Raw genomic sequence first — 23,589 nt, forward strand, 5'->3', positions numbered from 1 at the left:
AATGAGTTCTCTAACGACTGACACTGGGGGAGATATCCAGTGAAACAGCCATGGCTGACCATCGTGTTGTTTCCAGAGGAAACGTTTACCAACATATGTTTGAAGCTCAGGTAATGTTAAGATAACTAAGAGAACCTCTGCCTTATTAATTTAACTGTGGTTCATTCACACACAAACAACAATAAAATATATAAAATATAGACCAATCTTTATGTGTAACATCTCTGCAGGACTGTTTTTCTGTATTTCCCGTGTATTGTCGAAAGTAAAAATATAAAAATAGAGATTAATGATATGGTAATTATAATAGAAGTCATGTGAAGTCAGGTCAAGTAGGCTTTTATTGTAATTTCAACCACAGACAGTTAGGTACATAGTGAAACGAAACAACATTAGACCAAGGTGCTACATACAAACAAGATAAGTTAACAAAATTAACTAGCTAACTAAGTTGAGACCAAACAAATCAACACCAAAAATTAACAATTTACATTAAGTTAGTATACAAAAAACAGTAAAAGGCAACATAAAGTACATGTACAAATGTGCAAACGAGCAACAACAGGACACACTGCAATACCCTGTAATGAGTTGTGGTAGTACAAGTCACAGAACCATTGCTGAATCTGTAGAATAACCGTCCCCTCCTGTTCCTCTACGGGTGCTGAAAGTGGTTCCCCATTGCTTGGCGGATGGCCTCTTCTGTGGCTGTAGGGCTTTTCCCTTTTACAATGCTATTATAACAGAGCGAGGTTTTGGTCAAATGGTTAAATAGTATCCAAACACTATTAAGGGATGTGACTGTACATAAAACTAATTAATAGATTCAGTTCTTATCAGTTAATGTTAACATCATGTTCATTACTTAATATCTTTGAGAATTTATTTATATCTATAATGTTATCTGATTACAGGATGTAAATTTACCTTACTTTTTAAACAAAAGTCTGTATTTTTGTTTAGCGGCGGTTGGAATCCAGTAGGTTAGCTACATTACCGCCAACAGTAGGTCTCATTCTCCTAATCTTCCTGGCCTCTTAAAGCTGATTTTCCAGACCAGCCTTTCCTAAAACGTCTAATGTATTCTTTCTTTGATCTTGTCTTGAACACTTTGTCTTTTTTATACGGTACTCTTTTACACGCTCTGTCTTGCTGACACGTTACCCTCTCAGTAACACTCAGCATCTAGTTGGAGTTCTGTAGGGCGCATCACCACCACTTATAAATCTCTCTGTCCACAGCTTCTCTTTCATTTAACGCTGAATTTCCAGTCCAGTCTTTCTTAAAAACATCAAATGCTTCCATCCCTGATGAGTGACTCCTGATTTTAAATAAAACTTAATAACCTATTTTAAATAAAACTTATATATAGTACTCTGCAAAAGTCCTAGGCATCATATTATATGCTGTATACATTTTGTTATATATGTTTATCATGTCTGCATAATTATGTACAAAATCATTCAGTATTTCCATACATTAACATTACTAGACATTGCTAATTAGTAATGTTATTTATTTATTTTTAAAGTTATATTGTGTCTAAATGTTAAAGTAATATGGTGCCTAAGACTTTACTTTATTTAGAATATATACATAGCTATAAAGAAAACAAATATAATACAAGACAGACCAGTTTTCAAATGGAAACAAAAAACCTAATGTATGCTCCTGGGATTTGCATAAAAACAGAAAAGAGCAAGTGTGAAAAAGTTAACAGAAGAACTCATTCTCCAGCAAGCTTAGTAAAACCTCACAACTATTTTACTTATAGTACTGTGCAAAAGTCCTGGGCACATACAAAAATATGGCAGAAGCAAAATACGCTTTGGAAACATTTCTGCATAAAAGAAACTTCTATGCAGAAATGTAGTTTCTATGTAGAAACGAGTAATAAAATAAACAGTCAATATTTGGAGTGAAAACTCATTGCTTAAAATCAGAAGTTTTAGATACAGATTTGTTCAGTTTTATAAGAACAGCGTACATTAGGTTTTTTGTTTTCATCTGAAAACTGGTCTGTCTTGTACTATATTGTTTTTCTCTACAGCCATGCATATATTCTCCTGTAATGTTATTTATTTATTATTTTTTAAGCTATAGTATATGAAATACTGAATGAATTTGTACATAATTATACAGGCATGACAAGACTGGTACAGCTTATAATATGGTGCCTAAGACTTTTGCATAGTACTGCATATATACACAGCCTGAAATGCAGCTCAGCTCTTTAACACCGAGAACAAATCTGAAAGAAATGTACACCACACCATCACACCTGTGTGAAACCCCTTTGCCATTATAATAACCTCCACTCTTCTGGGAAGGCTTGAAGTATGGCTATGGGGATTTGTATCATTAAGTCACAAGAACATTAGTCAGGTGGTCAGGCATTATTGTTGGGTGAGGAGGCCTAGGCGTGCAGTCCATGTTCGGTGGGGTTGAAGTAGAGGGTTATGTGAAGATCACTATACTTCTTTCACACCAACATTAGCAAACCATGTATTACATTAAGTAAGTACTTATGCTGGACCAGGGTTGAGTTTTTTAGTTCCAGTGAAAAAGGAGACAAATTATACAATTTTGTGTTTTCATTTTTGTGGCACTGATTTTGGGGGGAAAATATGTGAAAGGTGTGATTGTCAGATGTGCACAGATTTTTGGCCACTTAATGTATATCTCAGTTGTTGTGGGTTATAAGAAGGAAAGAGTAGATGAGATGCATGTTAGCGTTTAGTGTTGGCAGATTTTTTTTCTCTGTAGGCTCAGCTGTCAGTGTCTCTTAACGAGACAAGGAGTAGTCGAGCTTCACGTACAGCCTGTCAGAGTGCGACTAACACCACTAACAGGAGCGAAGATCCTGGGTGCCAGCATCCGGCAAGATATCAAACTGGGACTGGAGAGTTCTCTGAGCTCACCACAAGGTAAAAACCAGAAACTGTATACACACAGTATGCACCAAAAGTTCAGGATTAAGACATTAACGCACACACAAACATACAGTGGTGTGAAAAACTATTTGCCCCCTTCCTGATTTCTTATTCTTTTGCATGTTTGTCACACTTTAATGTTTCTGCTCATTCTGCTCGTTAACTATTAGTCAAAGATAACATAATTGAACACAAAATGCTGTTTTTAAATGATGGTTTTTATTATTAAGGGAGAAAAAAAAATTCCAAACTTACATGACTCTGTGTGAAAAAGTGATTGCCCCCCCTTGTTAAAAAATAACTTAACTGTGGTTTATCACACCTGAGTTGAATTTCTGTAGTCACCCCCAGGCCTGATTACTGCCACACCTGTTTCAGTCAAGAAATCACTTAAATAGGAGCTACCTGACACAGAGAAGTAGACCAAAAGCACCTCAAAAGCTAGACATCATGCCAAGATCCAAAGAAACTCAGGAACTAATGAGAACAAAAGTAATTGAGATCTATCAGTCTGGTAAAGGTTATAAAGCCATTTCTAAAGCTTTGGGACTCCAGCGAACCACAGTGAGAGCCATTATCCACAAATGGCAAAAACATGGAACAGTGGTGAACCTTCCCAGAGGTGGCCGGCCGACCTAAATTACCCCAAGAGCGCAGAGACAACTCATTCGAGAGGCCACAAAATACCCCAGGACAACATCTAAAGAACTGCAGGCCTCACTTGCCTCAGTTAATGTCAGTGTTCACGACTCCACCATATGAAAGAGACTGGGCAAAAACGGCCTGCATGGCAGATTTCCAAGGCGCAAACCACTTTTAAGCAAAAAGAACATTAAGGCTCGTCTCAATTTTGCTAAAAAACATCTCAATGATTGCCAAGACTTTTGGGAAAATACCTTGTGGACCGACGAGACAAAAGTTGAACTTTTTGGAAGGTGCGTGTACCGTTACATCTGGCGTAAAAGTAACACAGCATTTCAGAAAAAGAACATCATACCAACAGTAAAATATGGTGGTGGTAGTGTGATGGTCTGGGGTTGTTTTGCTGCTTCAGGACCTGGAAGACTTCCTGTGATAGATGGAACCATGAATTCTACTGTCTACCAAAAAATCCTGAAGGAGAATGTCCGGCCATCTGTTCGTCAACTCAAGCTGAAGCGATCTTGGGTGCTGCAGCAGGACAATGACCCAAAACACACCAGCAAATCCACCTCTGAATGGCTGAAGAAAAACAAAATGAAGACTTTGGAGTGGCCTAGTCAAAGTCCTGACCTGAATCCTATTGAGATGTTGTGGCATGACCTTAAAAAGGCGGTTCATGCTAGAAAACCCTCAAATAAAGCTGAATTACAACAATTCTGCAAAGATAAGTGGGCCAAAATTCCTCCAGAGCGCTGTAAAAGACTTGTTGCAAGTTATCGCAAACGCTTGATTGCAGTTATTGCTGCTAAGGGTGGCCCAACCAGTTATTAGGTTCAGTGGGCAATTACTTTTTCACACAGGGCCACGTAGGTTTGGATTTTTTTTCTCCCTAAATAATAAAAACCATCATTTAAAAAGTGCATTTTGTGTTTACTTGTGTTATCTTTGACTATTAGTTAAATGTGTTTGATGATCAAAAACTTTTTGTGAGACAAACATGCAAAAGAATAAGAAATCAGGAAGGGGGCAAATAGTTTTTCACACCACTGTATGTAAAGAGAGACAGAGGAAGAGATTCTCCAAAATATAATTTATGTCTTTCCAGAAACGGGATGTTTTCCGGGCCGAAACCTGTATTCAACAAAGAGCAGAGTGAACCTGAAGAGGTCAGAGGACTACCTGATAGGATTGGTTGGTAGATTTCATAAAAAAATTTTTTAAAAAAAATTAAAACACACACCACATTCACATTGTTTTATGTTTAATGATAGTCAACTGTTCTGCAGTTTCAGCAAAGACAGGCTCAGACATCATTGAGAGACTCATGGAGAAAAAACAAAGAGAGCACAATGAAGCTGTCATTCAGCTCCAAAGAGATCTCGTTGCGCTCACTATGGTACATTACTTACAGTACTTCAAGTCAATAAGTGTTAAAATAACGCTATTGTTTGCAGAATATTGTGTCTTTAATTTAATAGCGCTATCTTTATTCTGTTCAGCGGTTTGAGTCATTGTTAAGGGAAACTGGAGAAGATTTCCTTATTAAACTGTCAGAATATGATGAGGAGGTGGAGAGGTTGATACAGAAAACAGAACATATTGGTGATTTAGAAGCTTTCAGCTATCAGGTGATAACATAGTGTGAATTGTCATTTATCTACACAACACATAGTTCAAATTGTGAGCTATTAATGTCTTGTTTGGAAATGTATAATTCTAATTCTTTTTTAGGATCTACATGAGCTTTGGAACTCTGTGAGCCATGTGACTGCTATGAAGAGAAATTGTATCCAGGAGCTGGATAAGCTGTTTGTCAAATATGAGCTTGAACGAGCAGCGATGGTAGCATTTCGTGATCAAAATTTTTTTTTTCATTATGTATAGACTTTGAGTATCTACAGTATATATTGTGTATATTTTCCGTGTTTCTAGATTACTGCATTGCTACAGAATCACACAATGAAACTCGAGAAAATCAGTTATGTGATGCCCAGTGGTGTCCACCGATTAATTAACCATGAAGCTATGGTAGGTCACTTTTTATTTAAAGAATTATTCTTCTGTTAAACATGCAATGATGAATTTATTGTGCTTTTTTTTTTTTTTTTTAAGATGATAAATCAGGCATTGCTGGCAAACAGACAAGCTGTGACCAAGCTCCATTTGAACCTTATGGAGAAAGATTTGCAAAAAGAGGTTCTTTATCACCAGAAATGGCAGACAAAGCTTCAGGAGTGGAAAAAAATAAAGGTTGCTGATGCAGTCAGCCAGTTTAAGTAAGTCAACTCCAAGACGGCTCTTACAAAGCTCGTAATCGGCTTTAGCATGTCGGATCTAGGAAAAAACTAAAGTGTTATTATACTTAAAATATACCAGTTAAGGAAAAACACAACATACTGTCTTGTTATTCTTTATCTCCAGAGATTTCATGAACAGCCCTGAGATTCAAAACCCCAAAAATGTACAAGACACTTTAAACACCATGCGGACAAAACAAGAAGCATACAAAGAGCAACGGCTCAAAATTCTTGAGGAAGTCAGGTTAGAAAAGTTCAAATTTTTTTCAAATACACATCACTTAAAGTTGATTTTTAATTTCATATTTGCTTTTTTTTTTTTTTTACATATAGAAATATGATCCCTCCCAACTCTTCAAAATCATCTGCTGCTGATTGGTTCTCCTCTTTATCAGCAGTTAATGAGGAAATTGGTAAGACTATTCTACCATCCACATACATTATTAAATTTTTTTGTTTGTTAAGTTTAATTGCTGACTTTATGAGTGTGTTACCATTTATTAGATTGCATGCACAGTGAGACCATAACACAACTGCGTGAATATTATGAGAATACCTGGCAAGTCTGTTTCTTGGAAGTTGAACACTTTAAGGTTTGCACCCTAATTCTTGATTTTATGTTTTACTATTTCATATAATTGTATGACTTGAAATCAGAATAAAATGTGCATTGTGCACTCCCACAGAAAGAACTATCTAAGTGTGGATTCACCCCAGACGAGGTACAGGACATTTGTAATAGTGAGATGGTGCCTCTTATTGGCAAGTGCCAGACCCAAGCAGAGGAGAGTTTAGCAGCAATGGAAGTAAGTTAATACACTGTGTTTGGTATGAAGGACCCTTATTCTCTGTATCATCCAGATGTCAGCAATATACTGTATATGTATGTGGACATTCTGTTGAACTTAACATTATCTTAGCCAAAATTTTTAAACACAGTTTTTCACAATTTCTGACCTACTGTATAATCCTTCTTTGTCATAGTTCAGTTAGGATCATTACAGCTTTCATCAAGAAATTTAGCCCATTTCTCCTGACGTTACTGGTGTACTTGAGTCAGAATTGTAGACACCTTGCTTGCAGGTGTTTTTTCAGTTCTTCCCACAAATTTTCTATTGCTTTGTGATGGCCACTCAACTTTAGATAGATGTCCTAACCAATTTGTCAAAACTGTAGTGGTTAACATGAAATTTGTGGAGTGGTTAAGAAATCAGTTTTAATAACTTCAACCTAAGTGTATGTAAATTTCTGACTTCTATTGTACAGTACATGATGAAACTTGATGTTATGTGATAGTGGCATGATGGTTAGTACAGTGGTGCACCAGGGTCCAGGTTCAATTCCCATCTCAGGGTCGGGATGGATAGATGGATGGATGGATGGATGCTATGTGATAATGACTATTTCTAACAAAGCCATTGTTAATTTTCTTACTCTACATTACAGGAAGCATTTAAGGGTTTGGCAAAAACTGCTGCACCCTTGACTAAGTCTTTGTTCAAGTTTGTTCATGGAGCAGCTAATGTCTGGGAGGTGCACTGCGCAGGTCTGCAGAGGACAGAGCAGCAGCTGCAGGATTGTCTGGATGAAGTCAGCAAGAAGTATGAAGAAAAGAATCAAGTGAGACTGATCTCATTGTCTCTAAACTTGTTTTTTTTATAGTAAGTTTAAATAGTAATGCAAAGCTTTTGTACCTGTAAATTTAACATCTGGTGATGCAGATGCTTGTATTTGTATTGCCTGGTGGTTTGGTTGATGTATGTAGAAAAAAGAGGCTCAGCTGGATATGTTGATGGACAAACTCAGGCAGGAAAGTACAGAGGAGGACCTCAAAGCTACAATGCAACAGATACTAAACCAGTTGGAGGAAATCAAGGAAGGGTAATGAAAAATGATCGATTTATGTCTGCATTGTATTCAGCATAGCGTTATTAGTGTGATTACACATTTACACAACATTTCAGTGTTCAAGCAATATCATTTTTGTTTTTAAGGTTTATTTTGTCTTTATTTTATCCATTCTTTGGCTCTGCTTTGGCTCCTAGCAATTTTTAGATATAATGTCTGATATCTCATGATGTTCTGATCCCATGTATCTAAAAAAGGATATTTCACATATGTATATCGCATCTGTTACAGTATGTACCTTGCCTGTGAAAACTATTCACAAGCACTCACACTATTGCAACAGTAGTGTCATTGCTGACACAATGGCTGCTAATAGTGGTTTGGAGCATTTCCGGTGATTAAAATAAGAGTTCCCGGATAATTTTAAGCCTTGTACTTCAGGGAAGAGCAGCTACAGCGTCCTCTGCTGCTAAGCAATCATACTTTTAAATTTCTTGTGGAAGTGCATATTTAGTCTTACATAATTTTTTCTGCTTTTGCAGGTGTGTCAATTTTTATAAGGAAGGAGTTGATACAGTGGACACTTACCCTGTAATGGTCCTAAAGGAAATACACATATACAGCATAGCAGTCAGTCAGTACTTCAACGTCAATGAAATATACAGTCAGGTACACTTCAGGCGATCACAGAATCAAAATGTAAGTATTATTTGGGACTTTGACTAATTCTACAGTATGTCTGTTTGTATACTCTAGAACCCAGAGGAGCTTCAGAAACTTTATCCTTCACTTACCCTCGGTGAGTTAGAAGATCTTAGTGTTGCAAATATATTAAGCAATCACATAACATTTTGTATCTTATTGTTCTAGGTGCAAGTATAACAACGTCACCCTCAGTAAATATTTGCCCAGATGCTTTCCAGGAAGTTACTCCTCAAGAACACGCTCCTGATTTAGCTCATGCTGAGGTACATCTTTTATGCACCCCCCCCCCCCCCCACTGTAGTCTATTACACTACTAAAGTCATCTTTTAAAAAACATGTTTTTAATTCCTTACAGGAGTTTAGAGACACACAGAATAATGAAACTTTCACAACAGTAAAGGGAAACATCTACAGTTGCCCTGTAATGCAGTGTGATGATGCTGAAGAGCATTTGAATGCTATGGAAGTAGAAATGTTTTTGTATCCAAGTCTCATAGCTGAACTGCAAAGACAGTAAGACTAATATTTCTCAAAACGGGTAATAACACCTACCAAGTGTTTTACACTAATTAACCCTGGATTTGTGTCTCAATGTTATAGTGTGAGAAGAAAGTTCTTTAATCACCTTGAGGAGAGGAATCAGGAGGTTCTGAATCACACAGTGGCCATCATGGAAACCAAGAAAGAGAAGCTGAAGGCTGAGTTGGATCTCCGCCTCCATCTCCATCAACCTCGAGCCAAGAGAATTGAGATGGACGTTTATAATGTCAGAGCAGGTGGGAAATCTTTTTTTTTTTTTCTTTGGAAACATTTGGTTTGTATTTTGAATTCGTCCTTTTGTGAACTGTCTGTATGGTGTTGCCAGCTGAATTGGTCTTGCATCAAGATCGAGTGGATCGACACTGCCAAGGTATTCTACAGGCTTTATCTGATTTCCGAAATGACTTCAACAACCTTCAGGCTACACAGCGCAAAATAAATGAAGAGTTTCGTACTAAAGTCTGTGGCATGGAAGATGCACTATACAGTGCAACCAAGTCTGAGACGTAAGTGCTTCTTTGCGAACAGCAACGGCATAAAATAGTTTTGGCTGTGCACTAATACAATTTTTTATGTTCCATGTTTTATCCAAGTGCTTATGTGTCTTTTAACAGGTTGGTGAAACTCAGTGCTTCGCTACAATTCATCTTGGCTGAACATATAAATGACATCCAGGAATTACAGAGGCAATTCAGACGGAATTTGGAGAATGGATTTAAGGGCCTTAGAGAGGCAGATGCACAACTAAAGAAACATTTTAAGTATGTTAATAATATTTTTCTTCTTTTACTCTGACAATTTAAGAAATAAATGTGTGAACATTCTCTTTTTTTTAAAAGGCTGTTTGCTGAAGGTGGTAATTTTACCCCGAAAGAGATTACCCAATACAGAAAGAGTCTGGAGAAGACCACTAAGCTCATTGACTCAGCTGATGAGGCTCTAATGCTGGACATGCAGAGCACAGAATCTAAATGCCTGGGCCAGGTACAGTACGCAGTATGCAGCGTATGCAGTCTGTGATAATGCTAAATGATACTAAATTTCTAAATGATGAATATAAACACATGATATTTCTTTTAATCTGTTCAGGGAAAAGATGTATTCCATAAGTTCGAAGAGAAGCTCAAGTTTATGAAAACGGAGCTGATGTTCCTTGAGAAAATCCAAAGTGCACTTAGAAATACCCGCATCCAGATTAAATCAGAGGTACCTTAAACATTTTCTTAGCGCTTTGAAGTACAGTATTTACTGCTACTATTATTCTAACAAAATGTATCTGTAGGTCATGAAGAGCAACACTCAGAAAAAAATGATTGAGACTGTGATGAGTGAACTGAAAGAGAAGCTTCATGCCTACACACAACAATGCAATCTGAAAAAAAGGGTATGTTCTGCTTACAGTGATCACAAGCCTTATGCAGTTAAAAAAATGTTTCAGATTTTATTTCTTTCTTTACATTCCTAGTGTTTCAGGAGTTTACATACACTTACTTGGTACTGTATTTGGTAACATTGCGTTTCAATTGTTTAACTTGAGTCAAATGTTTTATCTAGCCAGTACAATAGGTTTCTAGAATTTTATCATAATCCTCCTTACAGAACTGGTGTAATTAAGTCAGCTTTGTTGACCTTTTTCTGTTCTGCCCACTAATTTTCTAATAGCGTGAGGTCCGAGGTCTATTATCTTGACTTTGTTGTCCTTAAGACATTTTTCTACAACTGTGAAAGTATGCTTGAGGCCTTTGTTTATTTGCAACCAGCTTTAGCTTCCTGGCTGATGTCTTGAGATGTTGCTTCAAGATATCCACATAATCTTTCTTCCTCATGACATCACGCACCAGTACCTCCTTGAGAAAAAAATTATCCTGCCATCCCCCTTTTCACGGTAGAAATAGTGTTCTTCAGCGTCCAAGCCTCCACTATCTGAAGTTTCTAAAGACATTATTCTCTGGATTTTTTTCTGTTTTATAGGCCCTTCTCACTCACTGGATTTGTGATATAGTGAATTACAAGTAAAGTAATCGATCTGTAAACAATTGTAGGAAAAATTTATTGTCATGGATAAAGCCCTAACTGATTTGCCAAAACTACAGCTTGTTTACATGAAATCTGTAGAGTGGTTAAGAAATGTGTATTTAAATTTCCAAGTTTAAATTTCTTTGGAAAGTATTTGTAATTCTAATGTATTGATCGAAAATGTATGCATTACAGGTTACATCTGGTGATATTTTTGGTTTAATATCTTCACTGAAAGAAGAACTCAGAAAGAGATGTCAGTATCTGGACTGTTATCTGGTATGTTAGTGCACAACTACTCATTAGTACAATCAGTGGTACCTCTGCATACTCGGTTCTTAAGGCAACATTTCGTATTGTAAACCACATTTTCCCATAGGAAATAATGGAAATGCAGATAATTCGTTCCAGCTACCTAAAAATATTATCAATATTACCAATGTCCAACATTATAATCATATTTTTGCATATAAAAACAATCATAACATTTAGAAAAGACGTAAATGAAGTAAAATATGAAATAAATAGACATTAAACCTTATTTACCCTTCACTTATAATTCCTCTTGGCACCGGCTGCTTTAAAACTAAACTGAAAGCCGCTCCCTTATTGTCCTTGCTATCGTTCTTGAAACTCACGGTGCTACGTCTTCGCTAAATCTTGTCTGTCATATATAACCTCGCTTCACCTGGCTTTCCACTGACACAAACAAATTTTGAACGTCTCCCAGACGTACACACAACTTAGCCAGTGTTTAGTCTGGCTCAGTTTGCTTCTTATACAAATTTCTTTCTCTGTTCATATGGCCAGGTACCACTTTAATGTATTAAAGTGTCTGTTCTATGAAGTTTATAAGGATAAATATGACCATCTGTGTCCTTATCATCATTGTCAATGTTATATTTTAAATACAGAACCCATCTGTGGCTGTTCCACAGCCAGACACACCTCTACAGGGGCCAGCTGCAGTGGCTGCTTGTCTCCGAGCCCATAAGCAGGAGAAAGTTGAAGACCCAGCTTCAGATCCCCTTCTCCAGCCCAGCCACATGGGAGCTTCCTTCATAAATGATAAAGCTATAGAGGTGATCAGAGGACTGCTAAGGTAAAGAAAAATCACCAACAGAAACACACTGACAGCATCATTTGCAACAATTTAAAGAAAGATATTTCTTCATATTTATATGCTTAAAAAATAATTACACCAGAAAATATTAGAAATCAACAGAGAAACTTTTGTTCAGTAAATTTGAAACTCAAGTACTGTTTTTTCCTTATGAGTTTCAGCATTTTAGTAATACCCAACCACAAGGAACACAATGTTTTTTTTTTAATCTCAAAAGAAAAACCCACATTACACAGGACTATTTCCAAATTTCAGGACAAGCAAACCTCCAATTAGTCAACATGTCAATGAAGATCTTAAAGAGAAAAAGTCAGTAACAGTAACAGGTACATAGATATTTTCTATACACATAAACTGCATGCTTTAATCATTTCAATTTCAAGCTCTTTCATAACCTTACATCTAACACTTAAACTTTTTTTTTTTTAATTCTGTCCACTTCCTGAAGCTTCAAAAGGCTCTTTAAAATGTTGTACAAAAGGATTATATGGTTAAACATATAATGAAAATAGCATTTCATATTGTAGTTTAGTGAGATTTTACAGGTAATCATGCATAAGATATAATAAATTATTTAACTTTTGCACTAGTAAAAAATAAGTAATGTAAAAATTTGGTTAGCTCTAGTACAAACAAAATTATTGTGCTTTTAAATATTGATGTTTCTTTTTTGACTCTTCAGCTCGTGGTAAGCCAAGCTCTCGTCAAGGGTCAAGAACAAAAGAAAAAGAGGCCCCGCACGGGAAATCAGCCGAGTCAGTTATCACAGTTTTCACCTTTTATATCAGATATTAAAATGTTCTTTGAGGATGCTTTCACAGGCAACATGTTTTATTTATCTTTGAAGAAAGTCTTCTGTTGATATGTCCACATTTTTTATATTCTTTATGTTTCAGTGTTCGGTTCGATAAAAGATTCCAAGTGTTCGGCCCTAAACCTGAATGTCAGCAGCAAATGTAAATGTTAACCCTTTTTGTAGTGCACTTTACCCTTAGCAGAATTTATTATGGCAATATAAGGCTTTTTATTAATGGCTGGTTAATTTGTATTGTTTCAGCATCACCTTCAAGGGTTTGATCACTAACATTCTGTGGGAAGGCAATGAGCTTCTCCTCCAGGTGGCTCAGGTATGCCTTTCTCTTCCTTTAAATATACAGTAAAACCTTCCAATATTCTGCGAATGTTTTGCAAGAAGAGCAAAACGTTTTAACACATTTTAACTTGTTAAACGAGCAAGGTCTTGAAATATGAGTACTGTAGTACGTATACTGTATGCTTTGTCTGCCGAGTGTCATGTGATCACAACTGAGCCAATGGTACTGCACTCTCTCTCATGCTGTGGGATTGTGGGTAATCGTCTTTCATGCTCAGTCTCAGTGCGTGTGTGTCACTCGTATAGTCGACGTCTGTAAAGCATCTTTTTAAAATTTTGCATCAAAATGTAGTGACCGTCCTTTAGTGACCATACTGCAACAACGGCCCCTGGGAAGTAAAAGGTTAATAAGGCTGTAGCAATGCGTCACATCAAAAGGAGGCAAAAGCAGGTGTGATTCGAGAGGCTCCTTGTTAAAGATTGCAGTTTCCACAGTCTCTGACACTCTGTCAGAGAACAGTGATTCCATTAGTGTATGTGTGTGTGAATGTCCTACACAGTAGTCACCCTCCTCCTTCTTCTCTTGTCTCATACCAACCACGATTCTTTTAAAGAGTAAAGTGCAGTAAAGATTTATTATTTTGTATTAATAATTTTTATACAAATATTTTTTGGTTTGGAACAAATTGTCAGAGTTTCCCTTATTTCTTATAGGGAAATTCACTTTGATATATGAGTGTTTTAGATTACAAGCATGCTTTTGGAACGAATTATGCTTGCAACCCACAGTTTAACTGTAGTGCAAAAAAGTTAAACAATTAAATGTTGTAAACCAATTCAGTACTAATCATAATCACATCGAGTCACTTGCCCTTCAGGACTTCTACAATAAAAAGGACCACGCGATCAGCCGTCCCCAGCATATTCAGCAATCTTTTGAACTGTGTGCTGAGGACTTAAACAAGAAACTTCTTGTTTACCAGAGTCATTCTCGAGAGTACCATCATGATTGTGTACAAGGTGAGCATTTGCCTTTCTTACTGATAAAAAAAAAAAAAAAAAGATTTAGTCTTAAATAACTTTTTGACCATGTATTGTAACAGGGCAGCACAGTGACTAGCACTGTCGCTTTGCACCTCCACTATCTGGGTTCGATTCCTGTCTCCAGGTCTGTGTGCATGAAGTTTGTATGTTCTCCCTGTACTTGGTAGGTTTCCCCAGGCACTTGGGTTTCCTCCATCAGTCTAAAAACATGCAGATTAGGCTATTGCTGTTCCCAAATTGCCCATTGTGTGTGAAGGAGTGTGTGTGTACAGTATATGTGTGTGCCCAGCAATGGATTGACACTTCATTCAGGGTGTACCCCACCTCATGCTACGTCTCCTGGGATAGGCTCCAGGTCCCCCACAACTTTATCCTGTGTACAGGAAAAAGCAGTTTAGATGATAAGTGACAGGAAAAAGCAGTTTAGGTGATAAGTGAGTAAGTGAGTGAGTATTATAACAGCTGCCCTGCTGCCTCTTTCATTAAAACTTCATGAAAGTCAGACAGTTAGATCGCAATCCTAATAAGTACTATAATCATTTTAAGCTCTTAAAATATGCCCATGAAGTGTAACATTCTCATATAATTTGATTTAAATGCTTAATTTATCAAAGAACACAAAGTTAAAATGTGCCAAAAATGTAATGATTACTATTGTTTTTATCCTATGTATAGAGTTCTGTAAGCAGCTGAAGGCCGTTGAAGAGATTGTGTGTACAATACCTGAAGCACTTTTAACGAAACTGCACGATCAATATTTGGAGGACCTGAGACGGAGTTCGACACTCATCCGCCAGCAGTTTAAGGAGACTCGGCAGCAAAGTGAACAAAAGAGGGTGATTAGAATAACACACTGTATGCAAATGGCATTTTATTTTATGTGCAATTCTTTAAGAAGTTGTTCTCTCTCTCTACAGAGAAAACACAGCAGTCAGCTGTCTGTACGTCTGAGCCACCCAGGTTGCGAAGAAGAACTAAACAGGCTGGTCACGGCTGAGGATGACAGGCAGGAAGAGCAGAGGAAGACTATTGAGGATACCAGAGTGGAACTCCAGGTCATAAACACTTCAAACTGTTACATGATGTTACTGTTCCAATTCCACTGAACTATCATTTCTAAATGTTTCTGCATGTTTCCTTTCTAAAAGGCTTGCATTAAAAGCAATGTAGATGACTTCGTGACTTCACTCGCCACATTGACAGAGAAATTACTCCATCAATTGGACAACATCCTGACCATTGATGAGATCCAAGATGGAGGCAAGTCGTCTGTGATGAGGCATGGGTTGTTTTAGAAAGACAAAACTGATCAATAACCTGATAACTTTCTTTTTGCAGTGGTAGAACCAAAGCGAGAAAACTTCACAACACTTGTTCGTCAAAGACAAGCTGGTATTCTACCAGAAGAGCAGAAGAAGAGACCCTTATTGGAAAAAGGCACAAGGTTCAGACTGGTTAAGGAATCTGGTAAAACAGGTGCAGTTAATATTGCATGTAAGATTCCACTTAGCATTTTCTTAATTCTTTTTTTTACAGAGTGTGGCCAGGAGTCAGTTACATTGAATACACCGGTAGTTCATCTGTCACGCAACAGAAACAAGAGACAGCCACCATCACTACAGTGAAAACCACAAAAGCACACCTTAATGTTATAGGGGTTCGAGATACACTGCATCAGGTAAACAATGAATATTATGCTTATAGGCTGCAGACCACACTAATCCTTGTGTCAGCAAGAATTTTCTAACAGTATGAAACCGTTATGTTGTTGTTAACTGCATGTATCTGTTGGCTCCAGAGTTACGAGAGGAAGATCATGGATGAGTTTCAGAATGTGGAGAAATCTAGGCAGAAACAGGAGGCAGAACTGTTCTGTTGGCAAGAGCACTGGAGAAGCCAATTAAAAAAACTTTCTTCACTCAACTCAGAATAACTGTGCTGCACTCAAGGACTTTTTTTATGTAAAAGATAAACCTGACAATAAGAATATAGGGTGCAAATTTATTAATAACAGAAAATGCAGACATCATAGTGCATAAAGATGTTTGGAGTAGCCTGATGCCTGATGTCTATATGCAGAATTGTGGGGCAGACAGGCAAGCTCCTTGTGCTTGCACTCTGATGAAGGACTGAGTGCAAAGTGCACCAGGATGTCCTGGGTGAGGCCAACAATGTGGCACCACACACTTTGCCCCTCATAGAGCATCAAGGTGACCCGAGTGAGGCCAAAAGGATGGCTCTCCGCACTGCGCTCCAATGAAGGATTGACTGCAGAAAGCACCAAGGTGTCCATGGTGAGGGCAATAGGATGGATCCAAACACTTCCCTCCAACAAAAGTCAGACAGCACAAGGTGCCAGGGTGAGGTCAACAAGACAGCTCCTCACACTATGCGCCAGGGAAAAGCTGAATGACCAGAGTGCCAGGATGTCCAGGATGAGGCTGACAGGATAGCTCCCAGCACTGCACTCCAATTATGGGCTCACAGGATGGCTCTTCATGCCATGGGCTGACTGCACAGAGCTGAATACATGTTGTGTTTAATCATCTAATGCTGTTTAATGTCTGGAGCAAAGCAAGGATTGTTATTCTCTAGAGGAGAGCGAGGATACCTTTATTAGGTAGGATCGTCTACATGTTTTAACAGTGTCACAGGTAAAAGTAAAAAAGTATGACTCATTTTTTGCTTGTTTTTTTAGCTGTCATCTTGCAGACAGCAGTGGTGAGTCAATCTTTCTTTCCTTATCTAGTTTTTCTTCTAATTAAGTACAATTTTGCATTTCATTTGGAAGTAACTAACCCTAACCCATGGCTAAGAGTCTGGAGGAAAACTGGAGAGGCACAGAATCCAAGTTACTTGTAGTCCAGTATGAAGTTTCAACAGATGGGGTACCGTGTCCACTGTGTTTCATCAAATGCAAAGTCAACACAGCCATCTACCAAGAGATTTTAAGAACACTTCTTGCTTCCGTGTGCTGACAAGCTTTATAGAGATGCCAATTTTATTTACCAGCACCAACTGGTTTGCTGACCAATATAATTTCTCAGAATTTCTGTATTGTATTTTTTAAATAGATTTTAGAAAATATAATAATAATATTTTGACATACAGTAATTGATTTTTGATTTCCATGATCTGTAAGCTGTAATCATTTAATTGAAACAACAAAAGACTTTACATGTAATTAATCTATAATCTATGAGAGCCCCACTTTACAACATAAAATAGCTTTTTCATGATCTTCAAATTTTAAAAAATACACTTTAGTTTGATTTCAAGGGAGCTGTGTCTTTTCAGATGACTCATACTGTATAGTAAGTAAAAGTACAAGTCTTGTATAAAAATATATATTGAGTAGAAGTAAAAAGTATCAAAAACATAATTTTCAAGTAAAGTACAGATACACAAAAATACTTGCATACAGCAACAAAGTATTTATACTTTGTTATTTGCCACCTCAGATTTTTAACAGCCATTTAACTCTACAATAACTCTCCTCACTGTCAGGAGAAGGATCTCCTCTGACATCACTGTACATATGGTCATGTACTTTTTGTAGTTAATAGTCATATCGTTTAACACACGCTTATTAACTCTATTCTCCCGAGACCTCAAGCAACGTGTTTATTTGGTTTACCCTTATGTCCCAGAGAAATATGAGTGGGGAACAGTTTTGAGGTGTCTATTATATATCCAGACAGCCAGACATATTAACAATCCACTATCTTTAGGATAGAGCCCTGTAGGGGAATACAGTTATATCAAACCACAGTTGCATTTTAATTAACTGTTGAAGGCTGAAAAAACTGCCATTGGCTTTTTATATCCATAACGGACGTATGCGACATGATGCATCAAAATATTTTATAATTAGTGATCATATCTACATTTAAATAATCTTTAACAAAGTTATAAGGGGGGAAAAAGCTATAAATGAACAGTAAACATACTGAATTACAGACAGAATTCTATTACAAACCTGCTTGTAAAAAGTTTAATAAATTTCATGCAGTCTAATACAATGATTCTTGCATCTTACTGTATCTACACCTCGCGCTGCAACAGCTGTCTACAATGTAGGATTGTACTACAGACACAGACTATTTAAATGTACAAATGTTTTACTGCAGCTAAGAATCTCATCACGTAAGTCTTTTGTTAATGTCTATCAGTTTTACGTCTTCATTCACAAGAAATGTCATCGCAAGTCCCAGTTTGACTTGAAAGCCCTACTACATGAAAATTTGCATATACAGCACATAATGATCAGGTATTCATCATTTGCATATTGGAGGATCTTTTAAAAAACTAAAATATTTAATTAATGTACACTTGTGCAATATTCTTCACTTGTGCAAATATAACGTATAAAAACTAATGAGTTCTTGAAGGATTAGGTACAGTGGCAAGAAAAAGTATATGAACCTTTTAGAAATTCATGGTTTTCTGTTCTAAAATGTGATCTGATTTTCATCTAGAGATGCTACGGAATGCTACTTGAAGAGTCTTATACACATGAGACGTCCAAATAATATGACAGAGCCTGACAGTTCTGCCAGGAAGAATGAGCTTCTTAAAGAAAATTCGTCTTTAATATTGTGCAGGTGTGATCCATAGCTACAGGATGCACCTGGCTGAACCACTTATTAATTCCAAGGGTTCACTTACTTTTTGAATGAGTGTGTTATTATTTTAGGCACGTTATATTATAGATAAAGATCAGATCACATTGTACGACAAATTAACACAGAAAACGATGAAATTCCAAAAGGTTCACATACTTTTTCTTGCCACTGTATCAGCGTCTTTGTTTCACCCTTCTCACTAAGAATATCCAGGATGCACCACAAATAGCAGGATGTCATAGGAATAAAAAGCACAGAATGTGTGCAACCTGAGCCTGATGTTCCTCCATATTGTGCGGCGCTGATACATTCTTGTTAACACATAAAAAAAAAACATCTAAATTGTTTGTGATTGAAGTGAAAGCCAACAAGCATCATCTTGATGAATAAAGACAGAAACATGATGATGATCACAGGGAGGAGCGCAAGGAAGCAAGGCTCAGTGATGGGGAAATAAAAAGAAGCAGGCTGTCAGCAAGCGCTCGCCTCGTTACATCTCTGCAAAGAAGCTGTGTCACATCAAACACACGGCACTTCTCTCGAACTAGATCTGTCTTGTAGCTGATTGCACCGTGCCGCCTGTCCTTTGTGAGAAGACCGAGGTGTCACTTTTTTTTAATCTTTAAACAGATAATAGACTGGTTTATGTATTAAATATATATATACTCAGCAAAAAAAGAAACGCCCCTTTTTCAGGACTGTGTATTTCAACAATAATGTTGTAAAAATCCAAATAACTTTACAGATCTTCATTGTAAAGGGTTTAAACAATGTTTTCCATGCATGTTCAATTAACCATAATCAATTAATTAACATGCACCTGTGGAATGGTCGTTAAGACCTTAAGAGCTTACAGAAAGTAGGCATTTAAGGTCACAGTTCTAAAAACGCAGGACACTAAAGAGACTTGTCTACCCCCTGTGAAAAACACCCAAAGAAAGATGCCCAGGGTCCCGTGAATTAGGCATGCTGCAGGGATGCATGAGGACTGCTGATGTGGCTAGGGCAATAAATTGCCATGTCCGCACTGTGAGACGCCTAAGACAGCGCTACAGGGAGACAGGAAGGACAGCTGATCATCCTCGCAGTGGAAGACCACGTGTAACAACACCTGCACAGGATCGGTACATCCGAATATCACACCTGCGTGACAGGTACAGGATGGCCACAACAACTGCCCGAGTCACACCAGGAACACACAATCCCTCCATCAGTGCTCAGACTGTCTGCAATAGGCGGTCCATGAGGAGGAGATGCACTGCAGTACTTCAAGCAGCTGGTGGCCACACCAGATACTGACTGGTACTTTTGATTTTGAGCCTCCTTTCATTCAGGGACACATTGTGAAACATTTTCAGTTTATGTCTTATGGTGTTGACTCTTTTAGTGTTCATACAAATATTTACACATTAAGTTTACTGAAAGTAAAAACAGTTGAAAGTCAGAGGACGTTTCTTTTTTTACTTAGTATATATATATATATATATATATATATATATATATATATATGCACACACACTACCGTTCAAAAGTTTGGGGTCACTTGCAAATTTCTTTGTTTTTGTTTAGTGATTTATTTTCTACATGCTACAACAATACTGAGGATTTCAAAACTATAAAATAACACATATCGAATTAGGTAATTACGTAACAACAAACAAAAACAACAGTTAGTTGTTATTTTAAGGCACAGAGGTCAGCCTTTCTGTAATAGTTCTTGCAAGAACAGTGTTGTCAAGTGCATTTGCAAAATCCGTCAAGCACAATAATGAAACTGGCTCTCATGAAGGCCATCCCAGGAGGGCGAGACCAAAACCTACCTCTGCCGCAGACGAGAAGTTCATTTAGAGTTATCAGCCTGAAAAATGACCAATTAACAGCACCTCAGATTAGAGGTGTTATGAAGTCTTTACAGAGCATAAGTAGCAGACACATCACAATATCAACTGTTCAAAGGAGATAAATGCATTTTTTGGACGACTTCAGCATTCCTTTACAATGTAGAAAGAAATAAAAATCAGGAACTATCATGGAGTTAGAAACCCCAAACTTTTGAACGGTAGTGTATATCCTTCTGAGACCCAGCAATACATTTTTGTCCTCTGTGGGGGACATGATTCTGTGATCTTTGTTTTAAACACCATGCATGCAGTGTATTTGTTTCCTAATGTACTGGAAAGAGTACAGTACATACTGGGCTTTTTATTGATGTCACACAAGTGGGGGTGTGGCCAACAGATCACATGTTCTGTCCTTCTAAATTAGCGGCGATTGCAGCAAGCACATTATATGGCAGTAAGGAGTTTAAGTGATAAAATTTTTAAAGACAGCATGTAGTTATATTTTCTTATGATATTGTTTTTATTTGTGAATATTTTAACTACATTATATTACAATTTTATAAGGGCATGTTAATTTTAAGCCTTTCAAAATACACATTTTACTCCATGTCCTTTGTAGGGGACAGTGGGACCTGCTTTATCCCATTTTCAACCCTTGCCCTCAAATACACTAAGCTTCATATGTATTGGGCAGAAAAGACAATGCTATTACAGAAAGACCATTACTGCCAATGCGGTAACCAGGGACAGATTTTTTAAACTTCGCCAGTCCATTAAATGACCTTGCCAGGATGACCAGAAAAAAGAGAATGCTCTTTGGAAGATCAGGTGTCTTTTAAACAGAAACCAACAGTCAACAACGCTGCCTCAATTGATCAAGGTCCCTAAAAGCTGGCAAGATGAGCAAATGATTCCTTTTACAGGCCAGTGTCCTGTGTTCCAATGTGAGCCAGGGAAACCAAATCTCACAGGTCGCAGGGCCTTTGTGTTTGCCAGTCCCAGTGGTTTGGTGCTTAATTTTTAAGTCTACAGGAGTCAAAACACATTTCAAGACAAGCAAGTGGGGATTGGAAGAAATGCTGTTGTTTGCATGGCAGGGTCACTACCAGGAGGATCCCACCTATACCTACACTGGTATTTCACCTCTATCAAAGTGCTGGATCGCTTAAAGAAAAACGCTGGCAACAGGGGCCAAATCTTCTTCTTTTTAAGATCTGTAAGTATTAAATGTCCAATGACAATGAACAGGAGAGAGGCGCATCAGAGATGATAGTCAGGAAACACTTAGAGACTGCTAAACAACAAAATGGCTGGACATCAAGAAAGGTCCTTTGGAATCTTCCATCCATGGAATAGAGCCTCAGACTATCTGCCCAAGATGGTTAAAAAAGACAAGCGCCATGTTACTGCATCTATACCTGTTGTTGTAACAGAGTTTAATAAAAACATGGGCGGAGTGGACCACATGACCACATCAGCCTCTATCCAATGTCAAGCCGCACAAGGAAATGCACTGTCCACACCATCCTATGTTGCTTTGTTCTGGCTGCCACAAACAGTACAGATCAGACCACCAGGCCTCTGGGAAACTGGCAAAAGACCAGACTTTTTGTATACATATGTATCTTATTAGCACCCAAGCACTATGACATCAGCACTATGTCATCATAGGTTGTGAAGAGCCCTATTGTTTTCCTAGGAATTTTTTTTTTCATCATTTTGGGCTTATTCGGGGTATCAACATGCTCAAAAACTGATGAAAATTGGCAGACATTGAAATCTGCTGCCATTAGGACGGCAGAAAGTCTCACACAAGATTTTGCTGCATAGCTCATACACACTTGCACGAATGACAGCTCATTGAAATTTCACATTGCATGTCATGGGCTCAACTCAACAGGAAGTCAGTTATTTTGTCTGCCAAAACACACCCGAAGGAATTCAATACACTCTTCCTAGGAAATATTTGCAATTGAAAACCGAACCCGGGGCCTATGTGATCTAAAGACATTGAGGATGCAAAATTGCAGAGAGATTTTTGATATCTCAAACTGGTCAGCTGTGATGATGCCTTAAACATACACCAAAAAGTGGTTAAGAACCTTTTGTGGAACATCATTTTGAGCGACATCATAGCTTTGCCCGGGTGGTGATGGCGCAGGGTGCTTGGGCCTGCTCATTATTGCTTCCAACTATATTACTTATTATATTATATTATAATTATATAACTATATTATATATTACCAAATAGAACTAAAATTCATTGTACATCTATTGACAAACAAGACCCAGTGTAAATTACAAGGGACATGTTATAACTAATAAATAAATGACAGTTTTGAAAAAAAAAAATATGTAAGATGTTTCTGAAATCTCACAGACTTATGTGATATTAAAAAAACGTAAATATAAAAACTTTTTTTCTTTCGGGTCTCAGGAGGATATATTAGTGTAACAAATATTTTTTATAATTACGTTTCTTAATGTGCTTATTGTTCAAAAAACAGATCAGTTAGTTTAACAGAAGATGTAATGATAAACACAGAATAAGTATTAAATTAGTGTTTTGTGTGTGTTTACTTTCTCAGTAAACTGTAAACTGTTAATGACAGAAAACTGTTAATGATGTACAATGCTTTTTTTTCAATTCCTATTATTTTTTTTATATATATTTTTTTAAAGAACAACCTTTTAAATTTTCTTTAAAAAGTTTTTTTTTCTTTAAAAATTTTAAAAGTATTCTTTTTAAATTTTAAAAGTCTTAGCCCAGGCTGCTCTGGACGATGTGCCATTGGTCCAATGCAAATAATATGCAAATGAAGTTGACGTCGAAGATTCGTCTAAACTCGCGGAAGTGGGCGGGGCCTGTGCGGTTGATTCAT

General features: G+C 37.3%; 1 protein-coding gene across 1 annotated transcript; it reads left to right on the forward strand.

Annotated features, from left to right (window-relative positions):
• Positions 1–50: 50 nt before the first annotated feature.
• Positions 51–17,398, forward strand: LOC128509074 (coiled-coil domain-containing protein 180-like). Its single transcript, XM_053480645.1, has 39 exons — positions 51–110; positions 2,767–2,927; positions 4,681–4,766; positions 4,862–4,971; positions 5,075–5,203; positions 5,307–5,417; positions 5,508–5,603; positions 5,688–5,851; positions 5,997–6,116; positions 6,206–6,285; positions 6,377–6,465; positions 6,559–6,678; positions 7,319–7,492; positions 7,638–7,753; positions 8,263–8,389; positions 8,477–8,519; positions 8,591–8,688; positions 8,781–8,938; positions 9,026–9,201; positions 9,291–9,471; positions 9,580–9,726; positions 9,805–9,949; positions 10,055–10,171; positions 10,248–10,349; positions 11,177–11,260; positions 11,896–12,083; positions 12,223–12,238; positions 12,322–12,430; positions 12,787–12,859; positions 13,001–13,060; positions 13,162–13,231; positions 14,076–14,217; positions 14,917–15,077; positions 15,159–15,296; positions 15,390–15,501; positions 15,580–15,685; positions 15,778–15,919; positions 16,040–16,861; positions 16,940–17,398. The coding sequence occupies exons 1-38, from the start codon at positions 51–53 to the stop codon at positions 16,172–16,174; spliced, it is 4,446 nt and encodes a 1,481-aa protein (XP_053336620.1). The 3' UTR covers positions 16,175–16,861; positions 16,940–17,398.
• The last annotated feature ends 6,191 nt before the right edge of the window (positions 17,399–23,589 follow it).

This window comes from Clarias gariepinus, chromosome 21 (genome assembly GCF_024256425.1).
Source record: "Clarias gariepinus isolate MV-2021 ecotype Netherlands chromosome 21, CGAR_prim_01v2, whole genome shotgun sequence".
Classification (NCBI taxonomy): domain Eukaryota; kingdom Metazoa; phylum Chordata; class Actinopteri; order Siluriformes; family Clariidae; genus Clarias; species Clarias gariepinus.

Excerpts from the sequence above, each read along its gene's own strand:
- LOC128509074 (XM_053480645.1), top strand. The coding sequence starts at position 51 with ATGGCTGACCATCGTGTTGTTTCCAGAGGAAACGTTTACCAACATATG. Across the intron at positions 5,852-5,996 it reads GATGCAGTCAGCCAGTTTAA|AGATTTCATGAACAGCCCTG; the intron begins GTAAGTCAACTC and ends CTTTATCTCCAG. Across the intron at positions 15,078-15,158 it reads AGCAAAGTGAACAAAAGAGG|AGAAAACACAGCAGTCAGCT; the intron begins GTGATTAGAATA and ends CTCTCTCTACAG.